At 45.4% G+C, this 26,726-nt stretch overlaps 1 protein-coding gene and 1 pseudogene across 5 annotated transcripts in view; one reads left to right on the top strand and one right to left on the bottom strand.

The window, feature by feature from the left end:
* Nucleotides 1–3,487: 3,487 nt before the first annotated feature.
* On the bottom strand, nucleotides 3,488–4,274 carry LOC147010824 (uncharacterized; annotated as a pseudogene).
* A 14,535-nt stretch (nucleotides 4,275–18,809) lies between these two features.
* YPEL1 (yippee like 1) overlaps nucleotides 18,810–26,726 on the top strand; it is a 95,744-nt gene continuing 87,827 nt past the window's right edge. The window contains exons 1-2 of one of the 5 annotated variants that reach the window (XM_085860620.1): nucleotides 18,824–19,076; nucleotides 19,812–19,873. In XM_085860620.1, the coding sequence (XP_085716746.1) occupies nucleotides 19,850–19,873 (24 nt within the window). In that variant the 5' untranslated portion in view covers nucleotides 18,824–19,076; nucleotides 19,812–19,849. Of the gene's footprint in view, nucleotides 19,077–19,811; nucleotides 19,878–26,726 lie in introns of those variants that run through there. The other 4 variants (XM_085860615.1, XM_085860614.1, XM_085860618.1 and 1 more) reach the window with 4 other exon arrangements.

Here is a 26,726-nt window from a genome sequence, read left to right as displayed (position 1 = left end):
GGATACCATTGACCAGAGTCGCAGGGCCAGGCTGTATGGCAGAGCTGAGCTGTTCAGGGAGCTGAGGCGTAAAACTGTAGGTGCACTGAGGGTGGACAAGGAGGCCTATGTGCGAGGAATCTGTGAGGGGGTAGAGCATCACCTGTGGACAGGTGATTCTCGTCCCGCTTACAGGGGAATTCGCGCATTACGTTCATCCAAGCCCATCCCTCGGAGCACTGCAGTTCGAGCAGAGAGTGGTAGGCTCTTGACAGAGGAGTCTGAAGTGAAGGCCCGCTGGGCCGGTTACTTTGAGCCGTTGTACCAGGCTGATCCCCCAGCTGTCGAGTTGGACGTCAAGGGTGTTACAATCCCTGTTGCTGACCCTCGAATCAACTGTGGTCCACCATCGCTTGTGGAAACACGGGCTGCGGTGAACCAGTTGAAACGGGGCAAAGCTCCAGGGATCTGTGGCATCCATGCCGAACTTCTCAAGGCTGGTGGATATGCTGCACTCGTGTCGTTGCATGCAGTTTTGTGCTCTGCCTGGAACACAGGCATCATCCCAACTGACTGGAAGAGGGGCCTTGTTGTCCCTCTCTGGAAAGGGAAGGGTGATCGCCAAGACTGCAACAACTACCGAGGGGTGACGCTGCTCTCAGTGCCGGGCAAGGTCTTTGCTCGGATAATTCTTGATAGGGTTTGCCACCATCTGCTTGAGCACCAGCGTCCAGAGCAGTCAGGCTTTACACCAAAGAGGTCAACGATTGACCGTATCCTTGCTCTTCGTGTCCTCACTGAACGCAGACGAGAGTTTCGGCAGGGGCTGCTTGCAGCCTATGTTGATCTCTGTAAAGCGTTCGATTCAGTGAATCGGGATGTCCTCTGGAGGATTCTTGGTCTTCGTGGGGTGCCACCGAAACTGATCGATCTGATGTCTGAACTCTACTCTGGTACTGAGAGTGCTGTGAAGTGTGGTGGTACCGCCTCTGACTTATTTCCAGTTGTTACTGGAGTTCGTCAGGGATGTGTACTTGCCCCCACACTTTTCAGCACTTGTATGGACTGGATTTTTGGGAGGATGTTGGAGAGATCAAGTTGTGGTGCATCGTTTGGCAATGTCAAGATCTCGGACCTTGATTTTGCAGATGATGCAGTCATCTTTGCGGAGACTTTAGACATCCTCTTGGGGGCCCTCGAGGTGCTGAATGAGGAGTCGGAGCCGTTGGGATTACGGATTTCTTGGGTCAAAACAAAGATCCAGGCTTTCGGTGACATCTTGGATGCTGCTGTCCTGTCTGTGTCTGTTTGTGGTGAGGATGTTGAGGTCGTGGATAGATTCACTTACCTTGGCAGTGATATTCATGTCTCCGCAGGTTGTGAGCCGGAGGTCAATAGACGTCTGGGTCGGGCCTGGGGAGTCATGGATTCACTGGATCATGGGGTGTGGCGCTGCCGATACCTGTGCGGGAGGACGAAAGTCCGAGTCTTCAGGTCCTTGGTACTTCCAGTCTTGCTCTATGGGTGCGAGACTTGGACTTTGACCAAGGATCTGAGACGGAGACTTAATTCCTTTGGTACCAGGTCTCTTCGGAGAATCCTTGGCTATCGCTGGTCGGATTTTGTGTCCAACGAGCGGTTGCTGAGAGAGACTCGGATGAGATTTGTTACCTGCATAGTCCGTGAGCGTCAGCTGCGGCTGTATGGACATGTGGCTCGTTTTCCTGACGCTGATCCTGCTCACCAGATTCTCTCAGCGAGGGAGTCTCATGAGTGGAGGAGGCCAGTGGGCCGACCACGTGCCTCATGGTTGCAGCAGGTTGACCATCATCTCAAGGAGATGGGGATGGGCCTGGCATCTGCCTGGGGGATGGCCAGACGGAGGCCCCTGGAGTACCGGCGGAAAGTGGACGCAGCGACGCGCTGTTCTGGCACATGCTCCCATACCTGACCTGACCACCTCTGAGAGGGATCGCGAAGTGTAGACTAGGAGTACGCAACCGGCTTCCCTCCTGCATTAAGACACCACCGAGACCGCTTTGACTTGCATCCACATGGATCTCCACTGGTGCCTTCATACCATAGTATCTCAGTAGAGGATGCTGACAGCAGAGATCCAACAGTTTGTGTTTATGGAAAGCTTGGTCCCGTGCAGGTTGCCAGTCAAAAATACTATCAGCTCTCAGTAAAGCTTGAAGTGGTGCATTGACTTCACTCAGTTGAGGAATAAATTCAGCCAGGTAAGCAAAGAATCCAAGGAAACGCCGCACATCCTCTTTATTCCGTGGAATAGGAATATTACGGAGGGCTTCGATTCTTGAGGGGTCAGGCTTGAGTCTGTATGCAGTAAGTAGATGCCTGACATAATGAACCTCCTTTTGGAAAACTTTGCATTTTTGCATGTTCATTCTGAGGTTGTAGGATGTAACCCTCTCCATGACTTGCTTTAAAATGCTGTCGTGATGATCTCGATCTCGTCCTGTAATCAATAAAGATATCGCCCATGATCGCTGAAGCTCCAATAATGCCATCCAACATTTGATCCATAATACGCTGAAATATTTCTGGGGCACATTTCAAACCAAATGGTAGCCTCAGCCAACGAAAACGTCCCATCGGTGTATTGAAGGTCGTCAGTTTTGATGACCCTTCATCCAGGAGAATCTGTAGAAACCCAGTCTTTGCATCCAATACTGAGAATAAGTTGGCTTTTGGTGTGTTGGAAACCACCTCTTCAACCATCTTCATGGGATAATGTTCACGTTTAATGGCCTTGTTGAGATCTCTAGGATCCAAACATATTCTTAGCTTGCCATTGCGAAGTGCAGCTACCATTGAGCTAACCCAATTAGTTGGTTCCCCCACCGGAGTTATGTAGCCGTTATCCACCATTTTGTTCAATTCTTCGATGATCCTAGGCATTAGCGCAGCGGGTTGCCGACGTGCAGCATGTACAACCCCATTGGCTGTTGGGTGTATTTTGATTCGGTAGACCCCTGGTAGGATACCTGACATACCGATGATATCTGGAAAATCTTGAAGCTCTGGGGGAACCGATTCATCAACCACTGATGAACCCCTGCCAGGGAACTCAGTCGATCAATGAGGCCAAGGTTCTCAGTGGTCTCCCCCGATATCACGTTCTCCCGATCCAGATTGACCATCTCGCATGAAGCTATTACAGACCTCCCCTAAAATTCCAGGGAAAGATCCGTGGAAGCAATTGGCCGAATGATGTGGTTGGAGTAAGTCCTCATGGTTCTCTTAGACTTGTAAAGTTCAGTGTTAACTGGTAGTCTTTGAAAATCCCCGAGTGTAAGTACAATGCACCTTTCGCCTGTATCAATACGGAAGGTAATGTTCACAATGCCACCGACTCTGACAGTCTGGGACCATTTGTCATCTGCCAGAGTGCCGATGTTGCCAACCTTGTATATTCAAAGAACCTCCGAATTGCCTTCAGGTAGTTGTTCCTCGTTTTCTCCAGCATCGACGAGGAGTGTTTTGCTCAGTCGCTGTCGCCGATGGCAGACCAACATCCAATGGTTTGGCCGTTTGCAATAGGAACAGGCGGAGCCGACTGCAGGACATTTCTCTTGGTTCCACAAATGCCACTCATCCTTGCCACATCAACCACATGCTTTAATATAAATGCTTGCAGCTGCGATGATGAGGCACAAGGTTTAGGATGTGATTTGGTCTGAGCTGTGATCGCTGACACTCCAAGTTTGTAGTTATCTTCATTCCGCACGATGCGGATTTGCCTGCGAGACAACTCAAACAACTGTTGTCCAATCTCCAGAGCCTTTGCTAGTGACAGTCCTTCACCTTGATCCAGTAACCTCTCCTGCACCCTGGATTCAAAAATTATATCAACGATCGCATCTATTACAATGTCCTTCGGGATCGACATAATCGCAGTCCATGAGAATAATCCTCAGGTCCTTTACAAAGTTATCAAAGGTCTCCTCACTCTTTTGTTTCCGCTGCTTGAGCAGGTGCCGGGCGATCCGCTTGTTCTTTCTCGGTCGCACATACGTTTCAAAATTATCGAGTACCTTGTAGGGATTATCTTTCTGAGTCTCCTCCGATGTGAACGTTTTATAAACCTCACGGCCATGAGCACCAATCCATGTGCTCAGCCATCCGGCTTTTTGCTTTGGGTTTAGCTCCAATAACGGGCCCATGAACACGAACTGAACGTGGTCTCAAAACTGAGTGAATTCTCCAAATAAATTAGCTGCATCCCAATCGATAGTCGGGTATTCAAAGTTCAGAAACGCCAGCAGGTCCGGTTAACTTCTGACACCATGTAAGACAACTGTCTTTTATTTCAAACAGCATTGCGGGTCTCGCCAGATTAACGCGATCCAGATCGAGCCGCAGGAACTGCTTTACATTACAGGGTCTGAGAGAGAGAGGGGGAGGACACAGTGCATTGTGGGGTGGAACAACTGGTAACTGGTCTCCCATCCAATGTCCATGAGTGCAGGGCATTGTTGAATGTATAATGAAAATGTTCCGAAGTAACTTATGGACTTGTATGCGAAACAACGGATAGTAGGGACCCCTGTATTTGGCTAAAATAGGCCTGGTCTAATCACCAATGTAATCTAATCTCCAGACCTAGCTGGGCTGTTTTCTGGAAGAAGTCTGGAATCGATAACACAAAGGCAATAATTAAATTGGATACATGTACATCTAATGTGATATAGCCCGTTCCTTCCCCTGTGCTGCCTTCCCTTCCCCTCCCCACGCACTGCCTTCCCTTCCCCTCCCCACACACTGCCTTCCCCTCCCCTCATGCTGCCTTCCCCTCCCATCTCACTGCTTTCCCTTTCCTCCCCTCATGCTATCCTCCTCCCAAACCCCTCCTCCACCATACAACTCTCTGGAGGTCGAGGAGAGAAAGGGGTGTCAAAGAATGTGAAATTTGGAGAAATGAAAGATTTTTTTTTTTGTAACCAGTCAGAACTTCTGCTCAGATCGATTCCGCAATTCATCTCAGGTTAAGGGATTGTAGAGTTTATCGTATGTGTGGAAATTAAATAAAGGCATGAACACTGGTGCGGTTTTTTTCAACGATTGAAGGAAAAACCTTCCTTCCCTTCCCCTTCCCTCATGCTTACCACTTCCCAACGCCCCTCCACCACCTACAGACCCCTCTGGTTGGGTGGTGTCCAGGCATTGTTTAGTATGACCCGATTGAACGTGCTGTATTAATGTACGCAATTTTGTTCAATCCTGTACCAACGCTAACATCAGGGGACATCGGAGCGACGGAGGCGCATGGAAGCACAGCACAAGGGGTTTATACTCGAACCCCATGACAAATACATGGACACAGCTACTTCAAATAAACGTGGGGATTTAATTAAGATATAAATGTTTACAAGGGTAAAAGCCAGAATCTATACGAATAAAAGGCAGTGTGTGTGTGCGTGCGTGCGTGTGTGCGTGTGTGTGTGTGTGTGTGTGTGTGTGTGTGTGTGTGTGTGTGTGTGTGTGTGTGTGTGCGCGTGCGTGTGTGTGTGTGTGTGTGTGCGTGCGTGCGTGCGTGTGTGCGTGCGTGTGTGTGTGTGTGTGTGTGTGTGTGTGTGTGTGTGTGTGTGTGTGTGTGTGTGCGTGCGTGCGTGCGTGCGTGCGTGCGTGCGTGCGTGCGTGCGTGCGTGTGTGTGTGTGTGATTGGTATCTACATGTGCAGGTTTCAGAATGTGGAATGGAGTTCTCCCGGGAGGGCTCAAAGTTTTGTGTCGAGGGCTCTCTTCAAGATCGTCGCTGAGCCCCGGACACCATCTTCACCACCCATGATGTACCAAAGTCTGTTCATGACATTAAAAAAAATTGGAGTCTAAGGGGTTTCATAGGAGGGTTGAGAGGGGAAGGGGGGGTTGCCTCTCAAAATATATATTTCCTTTCTTTTCTGAAGCCACACACACAATTTCGATGAAACTTGACCACAACCTTTATCACCCGTGATGTGCCAGAGTTTGTTCATGACATTAAAAAACATCCATAGGTATTTACTTTCTTCTCCATGATATATTTTGTGGGTCATTCATGCCTACCAGTGGTTGCCTGGTTATCTTATCCAGCCGCTACTAGGTGAGTGCCCAGGTGTACTGCCCCGATGTTTAATATATCTGTGAGGTTATTTGTCATCATTCCTGAAGGTCCAGCTGTCACTGGTACAACTTTGGCATTCTTCAGCTTCCAGGATCTTCTCACTTCATTATTGAGGTCTTGGTGTTTGGTCATTTTCTTGATTTCTGCATCATTTAGTCCAAAATCACTGGTATTAACACCTCAATAACCAATGCCTCCTTCTCTTTTTTGTACCTAAGTATGATAGCTGTTCGCAACGCTTTGTTTTTGATGTTCACACTCGATGGGATCATTAGTTCGTACGTGAGCAGTAGGGACTTCCATGTTTTCAGTGATTACTTTTGGTTCATTTTCCCACAAATTTTCTGGAACTGGGACATCAAAGTTTTTGCAGATGTGCAGCGGATTAATTTACAAACTCTGTTGTGTCGTTGTGTTTTTTCGATTTTTCTTCATTTATTTTCTTCTCTTTTTTTTTTCTACTCTTTCGTTTTTTTTTCATCTCTCTCTCTCTCTCTCTCTCTCTCTCTCTCTCTCTCTCTCTCTCTCTCTCTCTCTCTCTCTCTCTCTCTCTCTCTCTCTCTCTCTCTCTCTCTCTCTCTCTCTCTCTCTCTCTCTCTTTCTCTTTCTCTTTCTCTTTCTCTCTCTCTCTCTCTCTCTCTCTCTCTCTCTCTCTCTCACCCACTCACCTCCCCTCCTCACATCCCTCCTTCTCGTGGTATAGCAACGTTTGGTGAGGAATAAGCTCTCCCCACCCCCCCCTTCCTTGCTGTTCTCCCCTTCCTAGCTTCCCCTCACTCCTGCCTGGTGTTGGCTTCATGGTTAGGGTGGCGGGCTTTGGATCCTAGGGTCCTGAGTTCAAAATTTCGCTCAGCTGTTGAATTAATACCAGGTGGGGTTAACTAGTCTAGTTAACTGTCAGGTCGGCAAAATGAGTGCCAGCATGCTGGTATCCTGTGTCGGAGTGGCGACCCGTCCAGGATTGTGCCTAAAAGCCAAGGAGACTGATTAAGCAGTACCAATGTTCTCCACAGAGTACTGTATGGTCCCAATCTCCTCCTCCTCCTCTCTATCCCCTCCCTCTCTCCTCTCTTCCTCTTCCTCCCTTCCCTCCATCTCTCAACCCTCCTCCTCAATACCGAAGCGGCAGGTTGTATTTGCTCGTGTAATAATAATACGTGAAGTTAACTAAAGTCTAAGTCGAGGTGCCTCTACACACGGACTTAAATACAGACAAGAGGAAACAAAATAAAAGAAAAGCAAATCCTCCCTTTATTCTGGCACTTATCTTGGTCCAGAGATGGTCTTTATGGAACTTTGCAATAGAGGCGCTTCGTCCTGCATGGGTAGACACGGCCTAAATGGCGCCAAACCACTCTCTCGCAGCGGAAAACATGCATCAGGCAATTCATGAGGCGATATTCAATGCCGGGGCTCAGAGACCACCGTGCGGTTTCCTCGTCGATCACACTTGCCGATACGCTCCCTGCAGAATGGTGCCGCTCCGTTTGGTGATGCACACGAGGATTTGAGGTCCGTCTCTCATGATTTAGCCCAAATTCAATGGCCAGCATCTTGCTCCACCACGCGAGATAATTCACTGCATGACACGAGAATCACGCAGCCATGTCGTCGTTCCGAGAGGAGAGCAAAGCAAGATCCTCCATCCCAGCCATGTTCCTCTCACAACTACTATAGCAAACCTCACCCTTATTCCATCTCTGGGTGTGGCTTGCTGGCACAAAACCTGGGAAGGCAGGGCTTCTGCCTGCTCGGTACGTTTGGCTTGCTTGTGGTTGTGGTTGTTGTTGGTATAAAAACGCAACTCCTTCATGGCTGGCTTGTAAAAATGCAAAAACGTAGGAATCGGTCACAGGGGGTAATGACATACAAGGAGAAATGATCCTTAATCCCTATCTTATTAACACCACACCATCCCCACTGTAGTGACACGTAACACTTAAGCTCACAGTTTTCCAACTTAATTTACAATCTACATCGAGATGTCTCTGACACGTCCACAGACCAAACAACTCCATATAATCTGAACTTTCCTATGAAATTCCTCCATCTACCCCCACGACCATAACAATATATAACAGAGCGGTCTAGATGTCCGGTAACTGCTCCGAGACCCTTTGGTCGATCGACACCAATTTTTCAGGGTGTACTCAGGGGGTTGGTCCCGACTTTGTTTTTATACAAAATATTTATCACAAAAAAATTCAAAATCTTTTTTTTTTCTTCAAATTTCTTATAGGTGTTATTACTTGGATTATCTCTCCATTGTGGCAGACAAGTCCCATTACTCTGTCCAGTAACTATTCCGAGACCAAGGACCACAGATAGGATGAGAAACTCCTATTATGCATACTGAACATGATCCAAATTAGAACTGTCTCCCTTTTATTAGAGGTTCCACAAGCAACTTGATTACATGATATTTCATATACAGACTACCTTTTTCAGAAAGTCATGCACAAACTTCCATCCACATGGAGGGTTGGTTCTCTGATAGTTGTTTATAAAGTTGTTTCACATCAGCTGTTTGCTTCCTGCTCAGACAAAACGTGATGCCGACCGCGCGGCATCTCGGTTTTATCTAACCGCACGACACGTGATCGCGCGTCACATCCTTTAATCCATCACAATGTCAAACATTGTGACATTATTCGGTTTTTTTTTTTTGTATCGTGTCGAGGTTCATGGAGCTACAACACAGAATGGATCATTATGTAACATAGTGAAATGAATATTACAAAGAAGGGGTAGGGGGAACACACCAACAGCAAGGTTGGGTGATGAAAATAGAGGGAGACTTGGAGAAACAGGGATGTGGGGGGAAGAATGAGAGCAAGAGGAGGACACATGCGCAGTGAACAAGATGGATACAGTCACAAAATGTCAATCACAGAAGTGGAAGGAGAAACTAGAAACACAGAAAAAACTGGGGTTGGAGAGGGTTGATGGGGGTAGGAAAGATCAGAGTTGTGGATGGGGAATGGCCTGAGATGGTCGTGAACAGCTGTCTTGAAGATTTCTATTTATTGCTGGTCTGTCCACTAGGGGGCACTGCTGACATATATCCAAATAGTATGTTCAGTTTGGGTCAAAGTATTCATGTGCTTCATGCTTTTTCTCAAAGTGTAAGATTTTGAGCTTAACTGCACCGCTATGCAGATCCCAACGAAGACAAAAAGCTTTCTCTGGCAGAAGCGCCGACAAAATGGAATGCACTTAAGAGATACCTTATCAATGCGACTACTAACAACCAGCTCAAGTACGCCCTAGAAAAAAAAAAAATATATTAGGCTGACCATCCACTGAAGTAAAGTCCTAAGCAACGGGGTTTGAGAGCAGTTATGTAGTTCACCAAAGTCACATCCGACTTCTGGTGACATACACGATCAAATTTCTCCAAACATCCCCATCATGCACTGCTTCCCAAAGCTCTGGCAGAGAAAGCTTGGTTGCAGCCATTACACCATCCATCCAGTTCATATAAGGTCTGCCTCTTCCTCTTTTTGCTAAACCCTACCCAACAAGGTTGATTTCTTCTTCCTTCCTTCCCGACCCAGCAAAGTGCTGCATGGACTCTCATCACTTTTACAGTTGCACTTGATCAATCACAAGACAGCATCAGGTGCAAGAGGAATGTTGGCTTGTACTGTTCCAGGCACCAACGATTTGGTACTCTCATCCTTTTTCCAGCCATACATCTCAACATCATGATCTGGTGGGTCTCTGTTTCACAGATCGCCAGAGACTTGCTCGATAATGTGTCCGCTTCACATTTTCAATAAATGCTTCAGTCGTGGGTGGCAGTGAACTCAGTTTTGGAGGTAATGTACAACTTTTAACAGTGTTTTGGAAGTCCAAACTGCCATTCACGCTTCTGACATGGTATCACACACAGCCTGTTACTCAATAACAAGCAGTCATTAATTCAGTGGCTTACTTCACCACATTTGACATTGGAGCATCCATTCTTCCAAGAAAAGACAATGAATGACCAGAGTGAAGAATCTTAAGAGATGCCCCTTTGCCGATGCCAAAGCAGCACGCAACAGTGTCACACCCAGACAATACATGAGCTGCCATGAGCTCATCGATTAATTATTGTTCTACGTTTGTCAGCAGTTTTCCCAATATCAATGTTGACTCTTTTATTGGGGACTCAATAGTTACCAAGGTTTGAATATTCTCAGTGAGGTAATAATGCAAGAGCAGCACTAATACATCTGTGTCACCTGACATAACAGTGATTCCCCATGGTTGGTCTTTGGCAACAAGGAGAAGTTGCTGAACTACAATCACATCTGCCTCTTCATGGGTTGTGTCCATGTCATGTCCATGTCAGGAGTCTTCCATTGGCCAATTATCACGTGTGTGACCTTGCAGACATTTCTTGTGAAGGAAAGCATCCTTTGTAAGCTCTGTGCAAATCATCTCGATCAGTTGCACCTTGTTTTCTGTGACACCAACAATGGCAATTACATATCCAATCCAAGTTGATATACTCTGCTTGCTTCTCTTGCTCTTGTTGACCTTGCTGTTGTCTTCATACTGTATGGATAGTATCAGTAAAATAAGAGGTACACATCTTCTGTTAACAGTCTTTTCTCAAGAAGACTGAGGTTGACAATGTAGTTTCTGATGGTACCTCCTGCTGGCCAATGGACTACCAAAAGTACTGTTGAACCATCATTGGTTTTAACTGCAGTATTACGTTGTAAAAAAGTATATTGGTATGAATATTGTTGCGGCTCTGCAAAAGCGCATGCCTCTAAGGCAATGGCACCCAACATACGGTGATCCCCAGGAAGTTATTACCTCCACCACCGAAGGTGAAGAGGTTATGTTTTCACCCTTTTCTGTCTGTTTGTCTGTGTTTGTTTGTTTGTCTGTTTGTGTACAGGATATCTCAAAAAGTTGTTGATGGATTCGGATGAATCTTGGTGGACAGGTTGGGTGTGTGAAAAGGAAGAATTCATTAGATTTTGGTGAACATCCGGATCCGGATCCGACTACTAGAATTTTAAAGTGATTCTTCACCATTGAAAGATAGGGCAATGCTGATATATAGCACGATATCTCTAAAAGTTGTTGATGGATTCGGATGAATCTTGGTGGACAGGTTGGGTGTGTGACAAGGAAGAATTCATTAGATTTTGGTGAACATCCGGATCCGGATCCGACTACTAGAATTTTAAAGTGATTCTTCACCATTGAAAGATAGGGCTACACCGATATATAGCACGATATCTCTAAAAGTTGTGGACAGATTCGACGAAACTTGATGAACAGGTTGGGTGTGTCGCAAGGACGAATTGATTCGATTTTGGTGAAGAGCCAAATCCGGATCTGGATATGAGAGTTATTTAATTTTAAAGTGATTCTTCACCATCGAGAGACAGGGCCAAAACGATATAGTGCTGTATAGCATGTTATTTCAAAAATGTATTTGGCCTGATATATTCTCGTGGATCAGGCATTACGTGGTGGAGGTATGCGCAAAACCGAGTGCCCTTCTAGTTTCATTAGTATTCATGTCGTTAGTCCTCCCCTCATGTCTCGTGGGTTAACAGGACGAAGTGCGTTGCGTGGGTCTCGGAGTTAGGTCTAATAAATATCTCTGATTCCTACTCTAACCCTTTCCTTTTAGCCATAGTACATAACAAGCATGCAAGCACACACACCATTCAATAGGCAATTGTTTTTAAGCACACCACGATGCCTCCCGTGGCTCGGATCATCCACATCCCCACTGCACACTGCACAACCCGTGCAAGGGAATCGTGCACCATTATTTCATTCGAATCTGCGTGCCAATTTCCAACCAGCACCTCACCTTACTCCACACCTCTCACCAAACCTCACAACTTTGACCACAAACGCCTCCCATACACGGGAAAAATATTCCTGCACCCCCTCGTACCTCTGCATCACTACAATCGCCACTCTATTTTTAGGAACACCGCGCAGTTCCTAAAACATGTTTTTAGGAACATGGCGACTGTCCTCGGCGCCATGCAATGCTCGACCACGCAACAGATGCTGATAGCCCCACCACTTCTCACCGGGAACATCCCAGATGAGCATCCGGAATGGATACAGCCCTCATCCAGTTGTCAGACCATGGCAAGACCAAGGGCAAAGAGGAGGGGTCATGAGAAGGGCGATCTGGGAGTTTGTTTCGGGTCCCGGGTGTGCATTTTGGCTCATGAAGGAGCCCGTGGGTGGCGAAGAGAAAGTCTGCTGCCATCCCAACTTCAGACTGCACTTAGTGCACGTTCAGGGCCGGGGTGCGACTCGGGGAGCATACCCCCATGTTTAGTGAGGAGTTCTAAGCCATGTCAAAGCTGGTGGGCATCTGAGCCAGTTTCTGGTACCGGAGCCTGGCAGGGCATGGCTTGGGCCGCTGTGGCCCAAATCTTGATCCTCTATTGGGCCACAGCGCGTCGCTTTCCGATTATCGCCCACCCTTCGCCCATGGCTTATAAAAGGGGTAGCGCGGAGCCGTTAGAGTCTCGCTCTTCTTCAGAACATTATTGGTGTGCGATTGCCGTCCAGAATGTGCTTCTTCTTCGAGAGAGCTTGATCCAGGGCGACTGCCATCCTTCGAGACTCCCTGCCGTGCTGTCGACATCCCGCCACCCCCACTTAGCCAGGCAGACCAGTGCAGAGTGCACGTTGCCATGAGCCCTGGAAAATAAATAAGCAGGAGATAACATGCCATATGCCGAGGTGGGAACGCTCAGGCGGAGCATCCCACAGAGGTACACGCGGCACATACAGACCTTTACATGGCTAGGTTAGGGATCTTTCTCCTCACACATCTATTCTCCTCTCTCTATCCACCTCTCTACCCTGTCTTCTGTGGATGCACAAAAAAGAACATTACTGACTCGCAATCCCATTTTCCTCTGGCGAGACACTGCACCTGCCACATTGCACCACACGACACCTCCCACTCCCACATCTTCGATACCACCAGTATTCCTCCCAACTACCTCTCGAAGTGTTCTGGGTTGTGTTTGTCTGCCGACCGCACGAGGTATTGAGAGGTCGTTTAACCTCACCTGCTTTCTTTCTCTCTGGGCTATCTAATCTTCTGTGTGTGTGTGTGTGTGTGTGTGTGTGTGTGTGTGTGTGTGTGTGTGTGTGTGTGTGTGTGTGTGTGTGTGTGTGTGTGTGTGTGTGTGTGTGTGTGTGTGTGTGTGAGATGGTGCCTGTCCTAACATAAATTAAGATTGTAGAAGATATAACAGGATAACTCTGCTCTGTGTCTGCTTTTGTAAGATTGCTTGTCTTTTGCCACACCCCACAAATTCCTTGCCCTCCAGATCTTCAAGACAGCTGTTCACTCCTACCTCAGATCATCCCCAATCCAAAACTATGATCGTTTCTACCCTCATTAACCCCAACCAAATCACTCATCCTTCCAAATTTCCAGTTTGTCCTTTTTGAGACAAAAGGAACAGCACAAGGAGGGAGGGAGTTTCCTTACGTATTCATCTTGTCGACCCCATGCATGCTTTCCTGCCCCCATTCCTCAACAAACCCATTGTTTGTCCAAGTCTCCCTGTATCTTGTCCTTCAACTCCACTACTAGTGCCCCCCTCCCTCTCTCTACTGTTACTTTTGTCCTGTTGCATCCTGATCTGTTCAGTGTTCTATCTCTTCCACGAGCCTTGACTCCATATACAAAAAATAGCACCGCAAAGCGGGCGTAACCCCTCAGCCCCTTGACGCAAACCAATTTCAAGATGGTGGCCATATTGAAAATCGCAGCACGCCCATTTTGGAAAGGAACCTTCCTTTACTCAACCCCAACACACCCTGCAAAAAATGGATTTAATCAGACAAGGCGTTCTCCTCGAAATCGACGGAAACCAAAAGTTGACAGATGGATGGATGCCCGGACAATGCCTATGACGACAATACCCCTTAGCCAATTTGGGCTGAGGGGTAAAAAGTTCTTCTAATGTACCTTGTGGTCTAATTCCTTCAAGCACTGATTTGTTTGTTCTTCTTGCAGTCCCTGGAATGTTTAATATTCCTCTCCATAAACATATTTTAAAACTCTCAATGTTCTCCCTTTCTTTTCTTCATTTCCAGGGCAGTAACGAGGGACAATTAAGCAACACTTCGCATCTCGACATGCACTAAATTGTAATAGTCTATGGGCTTAGGCCAGAAATTCCACTTGTCGGTACCATCTAAGGAAACCAATCCTAGTTATGATTTTTGAATTGGTGTATATATATATATATATATATATATATATATATATATATATATATATATATATATATATATATATATATATATATATATATATATATATATATATATATATATATATATATATATATATATATATATATATATATATATATATATATATATATATATATATATATATATATATATATAGATCATATTTTGATGTGATAACCATTGCAGACTGGCAGCTTATTGGTATTTATCATATCTGGAATGTACCCACCCTCCGCATAATGAAAGCGAAAAGGCAAACTCAGAAACATTCACTTATGATGCAATTGCTGTTTCCACATGGGGCTAGAATGAACTGCAAACCACAAATACATGTCTGAAATGCTTTATTTATACCATCCGAATAATCCTTTCTGTCATTCCTGAAGGCAGAATTTGTTTTATGGCAGAGAGGGGCGAACAATAGGGCCTATCAAAATGTTGCTGATTAGTGATTTTCAGTACATTTTAATTTACTAGTTCATAATATTGTCATACAAGTTCCCTGAGTAGTGCTACGGAACCGCAGTAGCCAACAACATGCACATGTTGTATGAGGAAAACATTTATGAACATTTTACAAGTTTTTACCACAGTTAAAGGAATTGCCCTTCCCCTACCCTCGTTCCAACAAGCGTCCAAAATGTGAAATTTACGGATAACCCAAATTTCACCACGCTACTGTGGCATGTTTATGTACTATGTTTTACTCATGCATATTTGTAGCCATGAATGTCCTTGTGATTGTGCCAAAACATTCACACCATGGATCAGTAGTCTAGTCTTCATCATTGTTATCAGCATCAGAGTCCTCGAGGTCTACAACCTCTTCCTCAACATCGCGGGCTGGTTGCTGCAGGTTCGCAACTTGCACATGTCAGTGCACTTCAGGCTATTGGCAAGGCACGTGCAGTCTGGGAGTTTGCACGACCGTCCACACTTGCAGGAAAGCAGTTGCAATACTGCATCCGGTGCTGGAGAACCCTGCATCCACTCGATGCCCAGCTTCCCGTCATCATCAGTGGTCCATCCACAACCCTTGGGACTTGGAACATAGGATTGGCATTGCAGACAGCGCCTCCAAATAGCAGCCTGGTAGTTTGCATGGAGGACGTGCACGAAGAAGCAGTCTTCACATGGTGGAAGCTCACTGGACTCTATCTCTCCCCGTCTGGCACAGAAGAGTTGATGTCGGAGTTCATTGACTTTCGTGGTGTTGGTATACGGCACGTACATGTGGCAGGTGACCTCTTGCAGCTTCTGAAAGAGCTCGGTGGACACTTCCCATGAATGACCGAGCTGACTGAAGGCCTCTGGGTAGGTCTTATCCGACTTCATTTGCTTCAAGGCGCCCATTTTTCCCCGGCCTGCAAAGGCACTGACTGTATCACAACCGGAGAACATGTGCAGTCCAACCAGGGCATCACAGACACTGTCTCCCATCGATCTAGCAAGCTTGTCAATGTCTAGGAACCGTGTGCAGGTTTGCGTACCACACTTCTGATACACGGGGCATGGGATGTCCTTATTGAAGGCAAGACACAGCACGAGGACATCTGTATCTTCAGCAGTGATCACCACAGCCTTGTACCCAGCCTCTGCTGCATGCAGAGCATGCAGAAGCATTCGGGTGTCTGCTTCCTCCTGCGTGGACTTCAGCTCTGCCACTTCCTCCCAGTGGTCCTTGGTTTTTTTTTTTTTTATTTTCCCCCAAAACGTCAATATCTCAGAATGGTAAAATGGTAAAAATGCAAAATGCATACACTAAGCTGCTCTTCTGGAACGGTTATCACATATTGAAATAATCATAGAGTCCCTACCAATAACTTAGTCGCCCGAACGTTTGGCTTCCTCAGATGGTACCGATATATGCCTGGGCCCATGGACTATAAGCCTGGTGTTGGCTTAACAAAGGTGGCTGGCGTAAAATCTTCGGGTCTTTGAGTTCAAGCCCCTGTAAACTCTTGAATTAACACCATGTGGGTTGATTCAGATCGTCATCCTTCTGAGGTTGGCGAAATGAGCACCGGCTTCCTGGTAATAGGGGGAACTGCATCACAGGCACAGCTGCGTCTCCAGAAAATGATGTAGCCAAGCAGCCACAGACTGTGTACAAATAAATAAATAAAGAATCGAGTAAACATGTTTGCTTTGTGTCGTCGTGACCGGCACATCCTCTCCGTCCATCAATAAATCCGTGCTCGGTGGATGTTTTTGTCTTTTTTTGTACCGATGTGAACTTTCCCCAAGAAACGAAGCAAAATTCGAGTTGAGAGAAATAGTACAATGCACGTTTTGCATCCAATTTTCGAACGAGTTCAGTTCCAGTTGAAGGGAAAGGTGCCATACTGCCTTGGCGCTCGATGTTTGGGAGCCATACGGTCATGAATATAATCAGAAAACTGACAGAAAACCTTTCCGACATCTGTACACCACCCAGGCCTGACTGTCAACTGACTGGCTCGATCACGTCAGTCATGATCGTAATGGCGTGGGAATCTGCACGGTCGGAGACGCTCGTCTTTTCAGCACGACGCAGGGTTCTTAAAAACCTCCGCCACCACGCCGGTCTCGCTATATAACCGCATTCCAATCACGATGCCAAACCAAAGCACCAGGGATCGTTTCCTCGAATAGAGAACACCGTTCAATCTCTCAGAGCGAGCACAACAAACAAAACAGAGCGTGTGCTGATGCAAGGGGAAAATCACCACAGCCGGGTCAGGCCAGACCTGGCGGGATGACGTCACTTCCTTAACAACGCCAGCAAAGGACAACACTGTCATAATGGACTGGCGCAGAAAGGAAGGAAGGAAGAAGAAGAAGAAGCGGTACGCAGGAGATCTGGAAATGACGCGGTCATGAGCGTGCGCGCACACACACACACACACACACACACACACACACACACACACACACACACACACACACACACACACACACACACACACACACACACACACACACACAATAATCAAGAGCAACAGAGACAATTCCCGAACGGTTTGCTTCTCTCCAAGCGACCTGCTTCGAGAGTGGAGAAGAAAAGCAAAACCTTATTATTCATATCGAAGAAGATTGACCACTTCGGTGCCGCCCAAGGCCACATCGTCGCCCGATGCTGTTTTGTTGTAATACAGTAGTAGTGGTAGTGGTGGTAGTAGTAGTAGTAGTAGTACACGGTAGTGGGGGGAGAGGGGTCGAATGAAAAATCCTTCCATGTTTGTGTACGGTACGTAATAAATAAATTGCCCATGGTGAGACGGCGACGTGATGATGTCCATGTATAAAGCGGGAGGAACGGGGTCGATAAGGGGAGGATCGTGTCTCAAACATGGCAGGGGGGGCGGGGGGAGAATGGGGGCGTGGTCATAAAAATACTCCCTGCGCTCCTTCCAGTTCAAATATCAAATCCATACATTTATTACGTATGCAAAATGGTGGAATCTTTGCTGTGGCTGCCCCTCCACCTGAAGCCATCCATACCTTGACAAAATTCCCCACGAGATGTGATAGATTTGTATAAATAAGGGAATTCCCTCTTCTCCCTCCATCCGAGATTCCAATTCGTGTAACCGCTGTGTTTTTCCCAGTTCCACACCATTTTAATGTGTTTCCTCCTCTTTCCTGTTTTGTTACTCTTGACTGCTTTTCATTTCCTACATCAATATCATTATGTTTCCCAATTTAGTCCTCACACCCATGAGCGACAACGCAATACCCGAAACGACCCCCAACTGTCATATCAGCTGAGGGCGGGGCCTGGTAAAAGGAGGCGGAGCAGAGTGAGGAGGGGGAGTAACGGCGATATACTTCCCCAACCCCACCACCCGTGCGTACGTAATATGTAGATGGTCCATACATAGAATTTTAATGATCCATGCATGCGATTCAAAAGCATCACGTCATGCTTGCTCACTGACGATCATGCCAGTCTGAGAGACAGGATCGCGACTGGGAGGAACGCAAGCCATGACGTCACGATGTTTATGGAATCGGCCGATCCCCCCTGCAGGGTCCAGAAGGGGATAATTGTGTGAAATAATATCGACGGAAGCTAAAAATATCCATTCGTAACACACGTTCGGGGGGGGGGGGAGCGAAAGAATAAGGAACGAATTTCACCATTGGTCTGAAAAAAACAAAACAAATGTAAAATACAAGGAACGTTGGGGAAGATTAATGTTTTTCATTTCTGCCGTTTTATCCATTATCGTTCGTCCTTCGCCGGATGAAAGCCGAAATAATGGAGATCTCTCGAGACTCGTGAGCAACGCTGCGGCGCTTCTCGCCGCACTTGCGCTGCATTGGGGACTCGAAGGGCAGAGACAAAAACAGAACGAATAAGGAGTGAAAGCGCGGTGGGCGTGCACCCAGAGCGTCCTCACCAATCAGGGAGCAGATTACGTGTTGGCCGCCCCTCTGCTTCCCGCTGATTGGTCCGTCGCCGCGCTCTCCTCGGACGGAGCAGCTGGTTTCGGGCCACGTTCTCTGCCTCTGCGGTTGTGTTTTTCTCTGTTCCTCGAGGCCGAATCTTTTTTTTCCACAACAAGTGGTGTCACGTAGCCTGAGGCAGAGCGACGTTCGAGCACTTTGCTGGGGGCGGGTAGCCCACAGCACGGGCTCTCTCCCCCCAGCGCCCCTACCTCGCCGTCTCGCTCCTCCGGGGTACGGCAGAGTGTGCCCGACGTACTGGGTCGCAAGTTATTAAGGTTCGTCCTTTACGTACTGCGGTTGTGTGTGTGTGTGTGTGTGTGTGTGTGTGTGTGTGTGTGTGTGTGTGTGTGTGTGTGTGTGTGTGTGTGTGTGTGTGTGTGTGTGTCTCTGTGTGTGTGTGTGTGTGTGTGTGATTCCATCATTACACCATCACCTGGAACATCCTTCCTTCCGTTTGTCCACTCGTTCACGGTGGAGTCGCATCCCGTTACGTCATGTGTATATGTATGTACATATGTATATATATATATATAATGTATATATCGCATGGAAACAGTCATATGTGAATGTATTGATTTTTTAATTATTTTATATGACGTCTGTGTGTGTTGACCGTTATCCCAACGCCACCATTGTATCGCCCAGGTTGATACGGCACATCTTGCGTTCTCCGACGTGTCGCTCTTCCCCACGTATTCCTCGCTCCTCGCACGCTTGCATTGTTTGTCTGCCACGCCCCCCCATATCTTCGCCCCGCCCTTCCCCACCCCCCCCATATCTTCGCCCCGCCCTTCCCCACCCCGCCCATCCTTGGAGCCCTCCTCGTGGTGCAGAATTTGACCACAAGGGTAGAGACGCATCGTCGAGGTGCTTGCGGTGCCGCAATATGTCCACAATGACTGGAAACTTGAAATGTCGACTTGGCCGTTGTTTGGGTGTTTGTCTGCCTTTGTGTGTGTGTTTTTTTTTTTTCTTCTTTCCATCCCATTGTCTTTGTCCTGTATTTGCAGGAGGAGGTGAAACCGGATCGTTGTCCATCAATAAAGTGATGCCAAGCGATGTATTGGGCATTGTGGGTACAAGCTTGTTTTTCTGTTCCATTCTCTTGATATTTAAATGCATTTCATGTCCGTTTAGATTTTGTTTGTTTTCATCTTGAGCAGCCTTGGTTATCAAAATGCTGTTTGCTTTTTAATATCTCGAGTTATTTAAGAGGCCATCTACATAGTATGTATGCATCTATAGCAAAAAAAAAAAATTGTTTATCTTCCCCCCCCCCTCCTTGCCTCTTTCCTTTTTCTGCTTCCCTTTTCTTTATTTCACATCCTTACCTCTGTGTTCAGATGTAGCTATCCCTAAGTTTTAATGTATTGGTTGCTTTTATTTGGAAAAAAAATTGAGGGGACATGACTGGTGGAAATGTCGCTTATAATAAACAGGAACACAATGTTTGTGGATGTAAAATGAGGCTTAATGTTACCTTTTAACCCCATGTTGTATGGAATGTGATACCATCACATCATCACTTCTGGTTGTTTAGCTCTAATGGGACTAGACCCACAAGCAGATCTGATTCTCTCTCTCTCTCTCTCTCTCTCTCTGGTTGCATCATTTTTGTTGTTTTGGGCCAAGTGGGTGTTACTTTTTGCTTTTGTTGCCCTTGTTTATCCATTTTCTTTTTTTTTGGCAGCTTGTTCATCGAGTGGGAATTTTCATCTTGTATGACGTGCCAACAGGGTTGGTCGATGTTTTTTGTTGGCTTGCAGTTCGTCCACAAAGACCGCCGTTCGCACGTGAGACGTGAAGGCCTGGGAGAGTTAATTCGTTTATAATATAGGAGTTGCAGCCTGCACAGCAACCGCACTGAGATGGCAAGCAGTGTAACCCGTTGCCAAGGACCATGTCGCAACGAGAACAGACCTCTCACTACATGCAGTTTAAGCAAGCATTTGTTCAGGGTGTCGGTGATAACTCGCCTACTTTTCGCAAAAGGCACTTAACATGGGATCTTTAACATCCACCAATTAACTCCAGCAAATAGAACACCCGGCTTAACTTCCAGTCGAGGGATTGCACGCCTTGTGACTGCGAAACATCACAGAGTGACCGTTTATAGTCTGGTCAGGATTCTAATCAAACGGGAGACCAAACACTGCATTGAAGTTATCAGAAGGAACCAGAATAAGCAAAGATTGAGTCACCAGGAGAAACGTGGATAGGATTGGGGTTTCAGCCGCTACTCCACAACCCTCAAACCCATCCAGGTGCAGCCAAGTGAGCCTTGCACAAAAACTTTTTCATACGTCTGCCCGTGCTAATCACCTCTGCCAACGAAGGTGGATGGAGGTTGTTTTCACCTCTGTCTGTCTGTCTCTCTGTGAACAAAATATCTGAAAAGTTGTGGATGGATTCGGACTGAATTTGGTGGAGAGCTTGGGTACATAACAAGGACGAAATGATTAGATTTTGGTGACTATCCGGATCTGAGAATTAAAAAAAAAAATGATTTGTCACCATTGAGAGGAATGGCCAAAAACGATATATAGCAGGTTCTATCAAAAATTTGTGTATGGATTCGGACGAAACTTGTTGGGCAAGGTTGGGTATGTAGCAAGGAAGAATTTGTTCCAATTTGGTAAAGATCCGGATCCGAAGATTAGTGATGTTTTTTTTTTCTTTTTTCCACCATTGAGTGAGTGATAGGGCAAAAACGATAAAAAGCATGATATCTGAAAAAGTTGGTGACAGATTTGGTGGGTAGGTTGGATATGTAAAATGGAAGAATTGGTTCGATTTTGGTGAAGATCTGATAATTTTTAAAAATTATTATTATTGTTGTTATTTTTTGTTTTCACGATTCTTCACCATTGAGAGATATGACACATAGCAGGATATCTCAAAAAGTTGTGGACAGATTTGGATGAAACTTGGTGGATGAGTTGGTTAGGTGACAAGAACAAGCTGATTTAAATTTTAGTTCAGTCTGAATCGTGATCCGGCCTATCAGTGGGATACAAAACGTAAACTAATCGGTCTGGTGGAGGTACTGTATGTGCCCTTCTAGTTTTCTTTGTTTTCTCTGCAACCGCTTATCCAATTGACAAATTTTCACAAAAAGGTGCGACTATTCGTGTGGAATGTTTTTTTAATGATAATTATGATGTCATACGTCATGTGGTGTGGCAGAAAAATTTTGGACCTCTGTATCTCCAAAACCATTCCATGTGGGGAAAAAAGATTTGAAAGTTGGTACATTTCAAGTACTCCCCATCGGAAATGTTTTTTTTTAATGTCACAGGTGGCTTTGTTATGTCGTCGTCATTGCATTTGTTGAACGCCTTATCCGAGCTGTATGAAAATTTTTAAGGGTCATCTAGGGCTAAATTGTATTGTGGGGGGGGGGGGGGAGGTTTCTGAATAGATTGAGGGAAACATCACGCACATGTTCCCCAAGATTTGGGGATACGAGAGTGTTAATGAACAACTGATAGGTCACATGGTCTGGCAGCCATATTGGATTGAACAAAGGGTCTTAAAAAGAACAAATTTCTCTTGAACCGCTTCATAAAGCGACATGAAACTTCACAATTATGATCTAGTAGTCATGGGAGATATACTTTTTAAATTTCAACCAAATCAGATGCATAGTCTGGCAGCCAGAATTATTTAATATTTTGAATCTGGGTTCAGGGATTTTCATCAAACTTGGTACAATATGTATGATAATGTGGGCAGAGGCATATCTGTCAACATCGCGATGTGGAAGAGTACTGTTCTAGTTTTTTTTTTTTTTAGTTGTGCTTATAAAGCACCATGAGAAGGCCAATTCTATGGCAGGAAATACAATTTGAGGAGGGAAATAGATCACTGATAGAATTGCATTTTCTTGCTTGTTTTTTCCTCCTCCATGATTGACATTTAAAATCTGTTCGTTTTTGGGGCCAGCACGCACTTTTCCATGGTCTTGGGCATGAATTGTGAGGTTGATTTTTTTTAAAAAGGAAATTCCACATACCATCTCTACTAGTTATGAATGGAAAAAAAGAAAGAAAGAAAAAAAAAGAATCTTTGTTGTGTTTTTGCTTGGACCCACTGTAGGTTTCTCCATGAACCACAAATGTAGTTGGACGATTGTAATAAAATTTTATTTTGTACTTCGGAATTCCAAAATGTATAGATTCTGTTTGCACTTTACATTATTGTTTACTCCATCATAATTTTTACAACTCGTCTGTCTGTCGGGTTGATCCTCAGCCATGATGTTGCCTGAGCTATGGTGAGGTCATAATGGTATGTTGCCATGGTTATTAGTAGTCATGAGTGATGTAATGGCATTCCCTCTTCGTTTTTGAGTAAACATTACTATCGGCACAGAGGAAAATCTTGGTATGTCAGAAGATTATGTCATCGTTTTTCCAATTTTTATTTATTTATTTATTTATTTATTTATTTATTCATTCATTCATTTCCACTTTTCTTCTTTCGCTGTTTCTTCTCCTATGTTTGTGTTTTATGTTGATGTCTGGTCATTAAAGTGCCCATCTGGTTGGCCGCCAGTGTTTTACTGTCTCTATTCACGGTTCATTGCTATTCCCGTCCAGTGCTCGAGCACAGAACGCACGTGATCATAACAAGCTGGCAGAGCATGCGTGGGCAGGGAAATAAACAGCAGACCATTACGGCCTTGCTCTTCATCTCTATTCTCGTAAAATTTCCTTTTGTATCGCGCACAGTTTCCTCTATTCCTAAATTCTGTACGACGATGCTCGTTTCCACTGTGTTTGTGGACCTTCTCTGCCATGCTTAGCTTCATTCCTTTCAGTAACTGCTTCACAAAGTGCAACAATCGCTGTTTGGTAATTTTGCATCGCACATTGCTTTGTAATTTGTTTACCTTTCCATTCCCTCTTTTCTCTTTTTGTGTAGTCTTCCGTATTACTGCTGTGTTTGTCTGGCCATCATTTTTGTTGCCATTACCTCCTGTTTTTTTATTTGTGTATGCCAAATGCTGCAGGGCAGTGAAGCCATCTGCTGCGTGCTCACAAGGTGTCTGCCCATGCTCTGTGCTTGCAGTCTGGTGGACGTCTGTCCCTGCACTGCTTTTTTTCTTTATTGCCCTTTGAGTGTCTGGCTCCCTTCCTGCTTCGCTTGCAGCACAGCTTTCTTGTTTACCCCAGGACTGCCTGCAGCTGGATTAAAATAAGCATGGTGTGTTCTATTATACATATACTGTCAGCCTTGTTTTGCACCTTGCAAATTAACATTCTATGCTGCTAAACAAGGGTCAACTTGTATATTTTGGGCAGGACCCACTTGTCAATTGAAATGGCAAGCATTTTTGTTTTTGTGGCATGGAACTTTCTTCGTTTTCTTGTTCTTATTATTTTTTTTTGGTTAGCCCCACACATATGACCATTCAGAACATTTTATATTCGAAATTGCTTCCTTTTTTGTGATTTTTTTTTTTCTGCATTGAATTGATGGTTCTAATGAGTAGGGGTGGGGGGGGGGAGAGGGAGAAGGAAAATATTATTTCTCAATGACCCAACTGACTCTATCCTTCTCATGAGCACAGTTATGTATGTGTGTGCAAACATTTTTGAGCCCTTTCTACCCTGGCATGTAGCTCACATCCACACCTCTGAAGATTGAGCCTCGTAGTGACCTCCTGGATTCCAAATTAACAAATCTATAGCAGCTGGAATTTTGTGAACGAACAGTGCTGGCCTTTAAACTATCCAGCATCTCGGTATGATCTGACGCTTAAAAAACATTTTTAAAAGCTCCACCCAAGGCTCTGTTTTCTCTGTTGACACCTTTTCTAACTTGCCTTCAGTCCTGCACTAAAGTGGTAGAACTACTTTTGTTTGTGTGGTCTTAAAAAAGAATTTTTTTTTTTTTAAAACACTATACAACCTTAAAAATTGATGAATCGATTTTCATTTCAATAGGTCAAACATTTATTTGTAGACAAGTAGATTCACACTCATAAAAAACAGCTTGAAGGAGGTGGATTAAATATCCTACTACCTGACACCAACTGTCAAGAATCTGTGGGTGACCTTTTGCAACACGTCAAGGGTAGAGCTCTCTTAAATGTGAATGCAGATGTCCAATCATGTCACGAATATATATATATATATATATATATATATATATATATATATATATATATATATATATATATATATATATATATATATATATATATATATATTTCTCTTGATCTGCCAAATGGTTTAATTGGATCCCAATCACATGACAGAAGTGAATGAGCAATGCATGTGCACCACCTTAACCATGAACAAAAATTAATTTAAGGTGTACAAAAACAAACTGTAACAAAATAAATAATTTGTGATTACAATGCTGCCAGTCAGGAGGCGAAGCTGATGTGCAACAGTACAAGGAAGAAGAAATATAATCAAATTGAGAGGAAGAAGAGACTAATAAGATGTTCGGTCTGATAGGATAATTCTGAGAGTGGGAGAACATTAGGAGCAAGATCTGGGAAAAGGTTACAGTTATCAATCATGATGACTGTACTTGCAAACATGCAGTGGCAAATGATGAGCCTTGGGCCTAGTAGTGCATTGAGCTTTGGCAGAAGATCCCTGAAGGTGTTTGAGGCACACTAACTGCCCAGTATGGTCTCGCAGAAATAATGAAAGAGCTGTGAGGCCACCACAGTAGACAGGTTGGGGCATAAGATTGAGGTGAGGGAGTGTGCGCAGAATGAAAAATGCTGCAATTGACTTGCAGGTTTATATCTACTAGTACACCCACTCCCAATGGCAGCAGCAGGAAGGGTCATGTTATTGTCCTCTATAGGGTATATAGGTTACAGTAGATGTAGGCTCGGGTCTGTGGGGGACAGGGTTAACGTGTGGGTGATGCAATAAGGTTATAATGTCTCAAGAACGTCGGGTTTCTTCCCTTTCAATTTAATGTTAAACAGAAGGTTTTTTTGTTTTGTTTTATTTTGCATACGTTGTCGAGGCTCATATGAGAGCTAATGCACGAGGGGCAGGAAAGGGAAGGACAAAACAGTGGGGAATCGAGACATTAGGAGATCTGTGGAAGGGAGAGGGATGGGGCATGGAACATGGGGTATACAAGATGGACACTACAGGGACTTGCAGGAAGGAAAGCAGTGCATTTGGGGTGGATTAACGGGGGTAGAAAAGATCGTGGTTTTGGATGGGGGAAGATAAGAGGTGGTGGTGAATGGCTGTTTTGAAGGCCGAGAGGGAAGAATGGGATTGAAGAGAGTATGGGAGTTTATTCAAAAGGTGGGAAAAAGGAGGAATGAAAGGGTGAAGGTGAGCAGTGATTCGTGATTTTGGTACTTTTACCAGAAGGGGGTTGCCGGTGGACCTTGAGCACCCTGCAGAAATATGAGGGGGGACATATCTCAGACAGAGCGGGGTGGGTGGGGGGCAAGACCAGAGAGGAGACGTTGGAAGACAGAAAGACCACCGACCTGCCTGTGGTGAGAGAGTGAGAGGCCCAAAGACTCAGCCTCACCGCGGGAGATATCAATGATCCTAAATGCCTTGGTTTCTACAGCGTGAAGTCGAGAAAGGTGAGAGCCAGGAGCATCATCACAGAGGGGAGTGCAGTACTCCATCAGGCTGCGGATGAAAGCTTTGTATGTGGTCAGGAGCTCAGGTAGGCTGAGGAAGGACTTTGCACGACGGAGGATTCCCAGTCGGCAACTGGCTTTGGAGGCGAGTTTTGAAATGTGGCTTTCCCAGGAAAGATCATGGCAGATAGTGAGACCGAGAAGCTTGAAAGAAAGAATTCAAATTGTTAGTGACAGTTTAAAACGGTAACCATACGTGTTGTGGTGTGAAATGTTTTTTTTTATGCCTCCGCTGACGAAGTTGCCAGATGCATTATATTTTCAGGTTGTTCGTCCATCC

The sequence above is a fragment of the Eptatretus burgeri genome, chromosome 16, assembly GCF_056783735.1.
Source record: "Eptatretus burgeri isolate ZD-2024b chromosome 16, Ebu_testis_v1, whole genome shotgun sequence".
Classification (NCBI taxonomy): Eukaryota; Metazoa; Chordata; class Myxini; order Myxiniformes; family Myxinidae; genus Eptatretus; species Eptatretus burgeri.
This window is presented reverse-complemented; position numbering and strand designations above follow the sequence as displayed.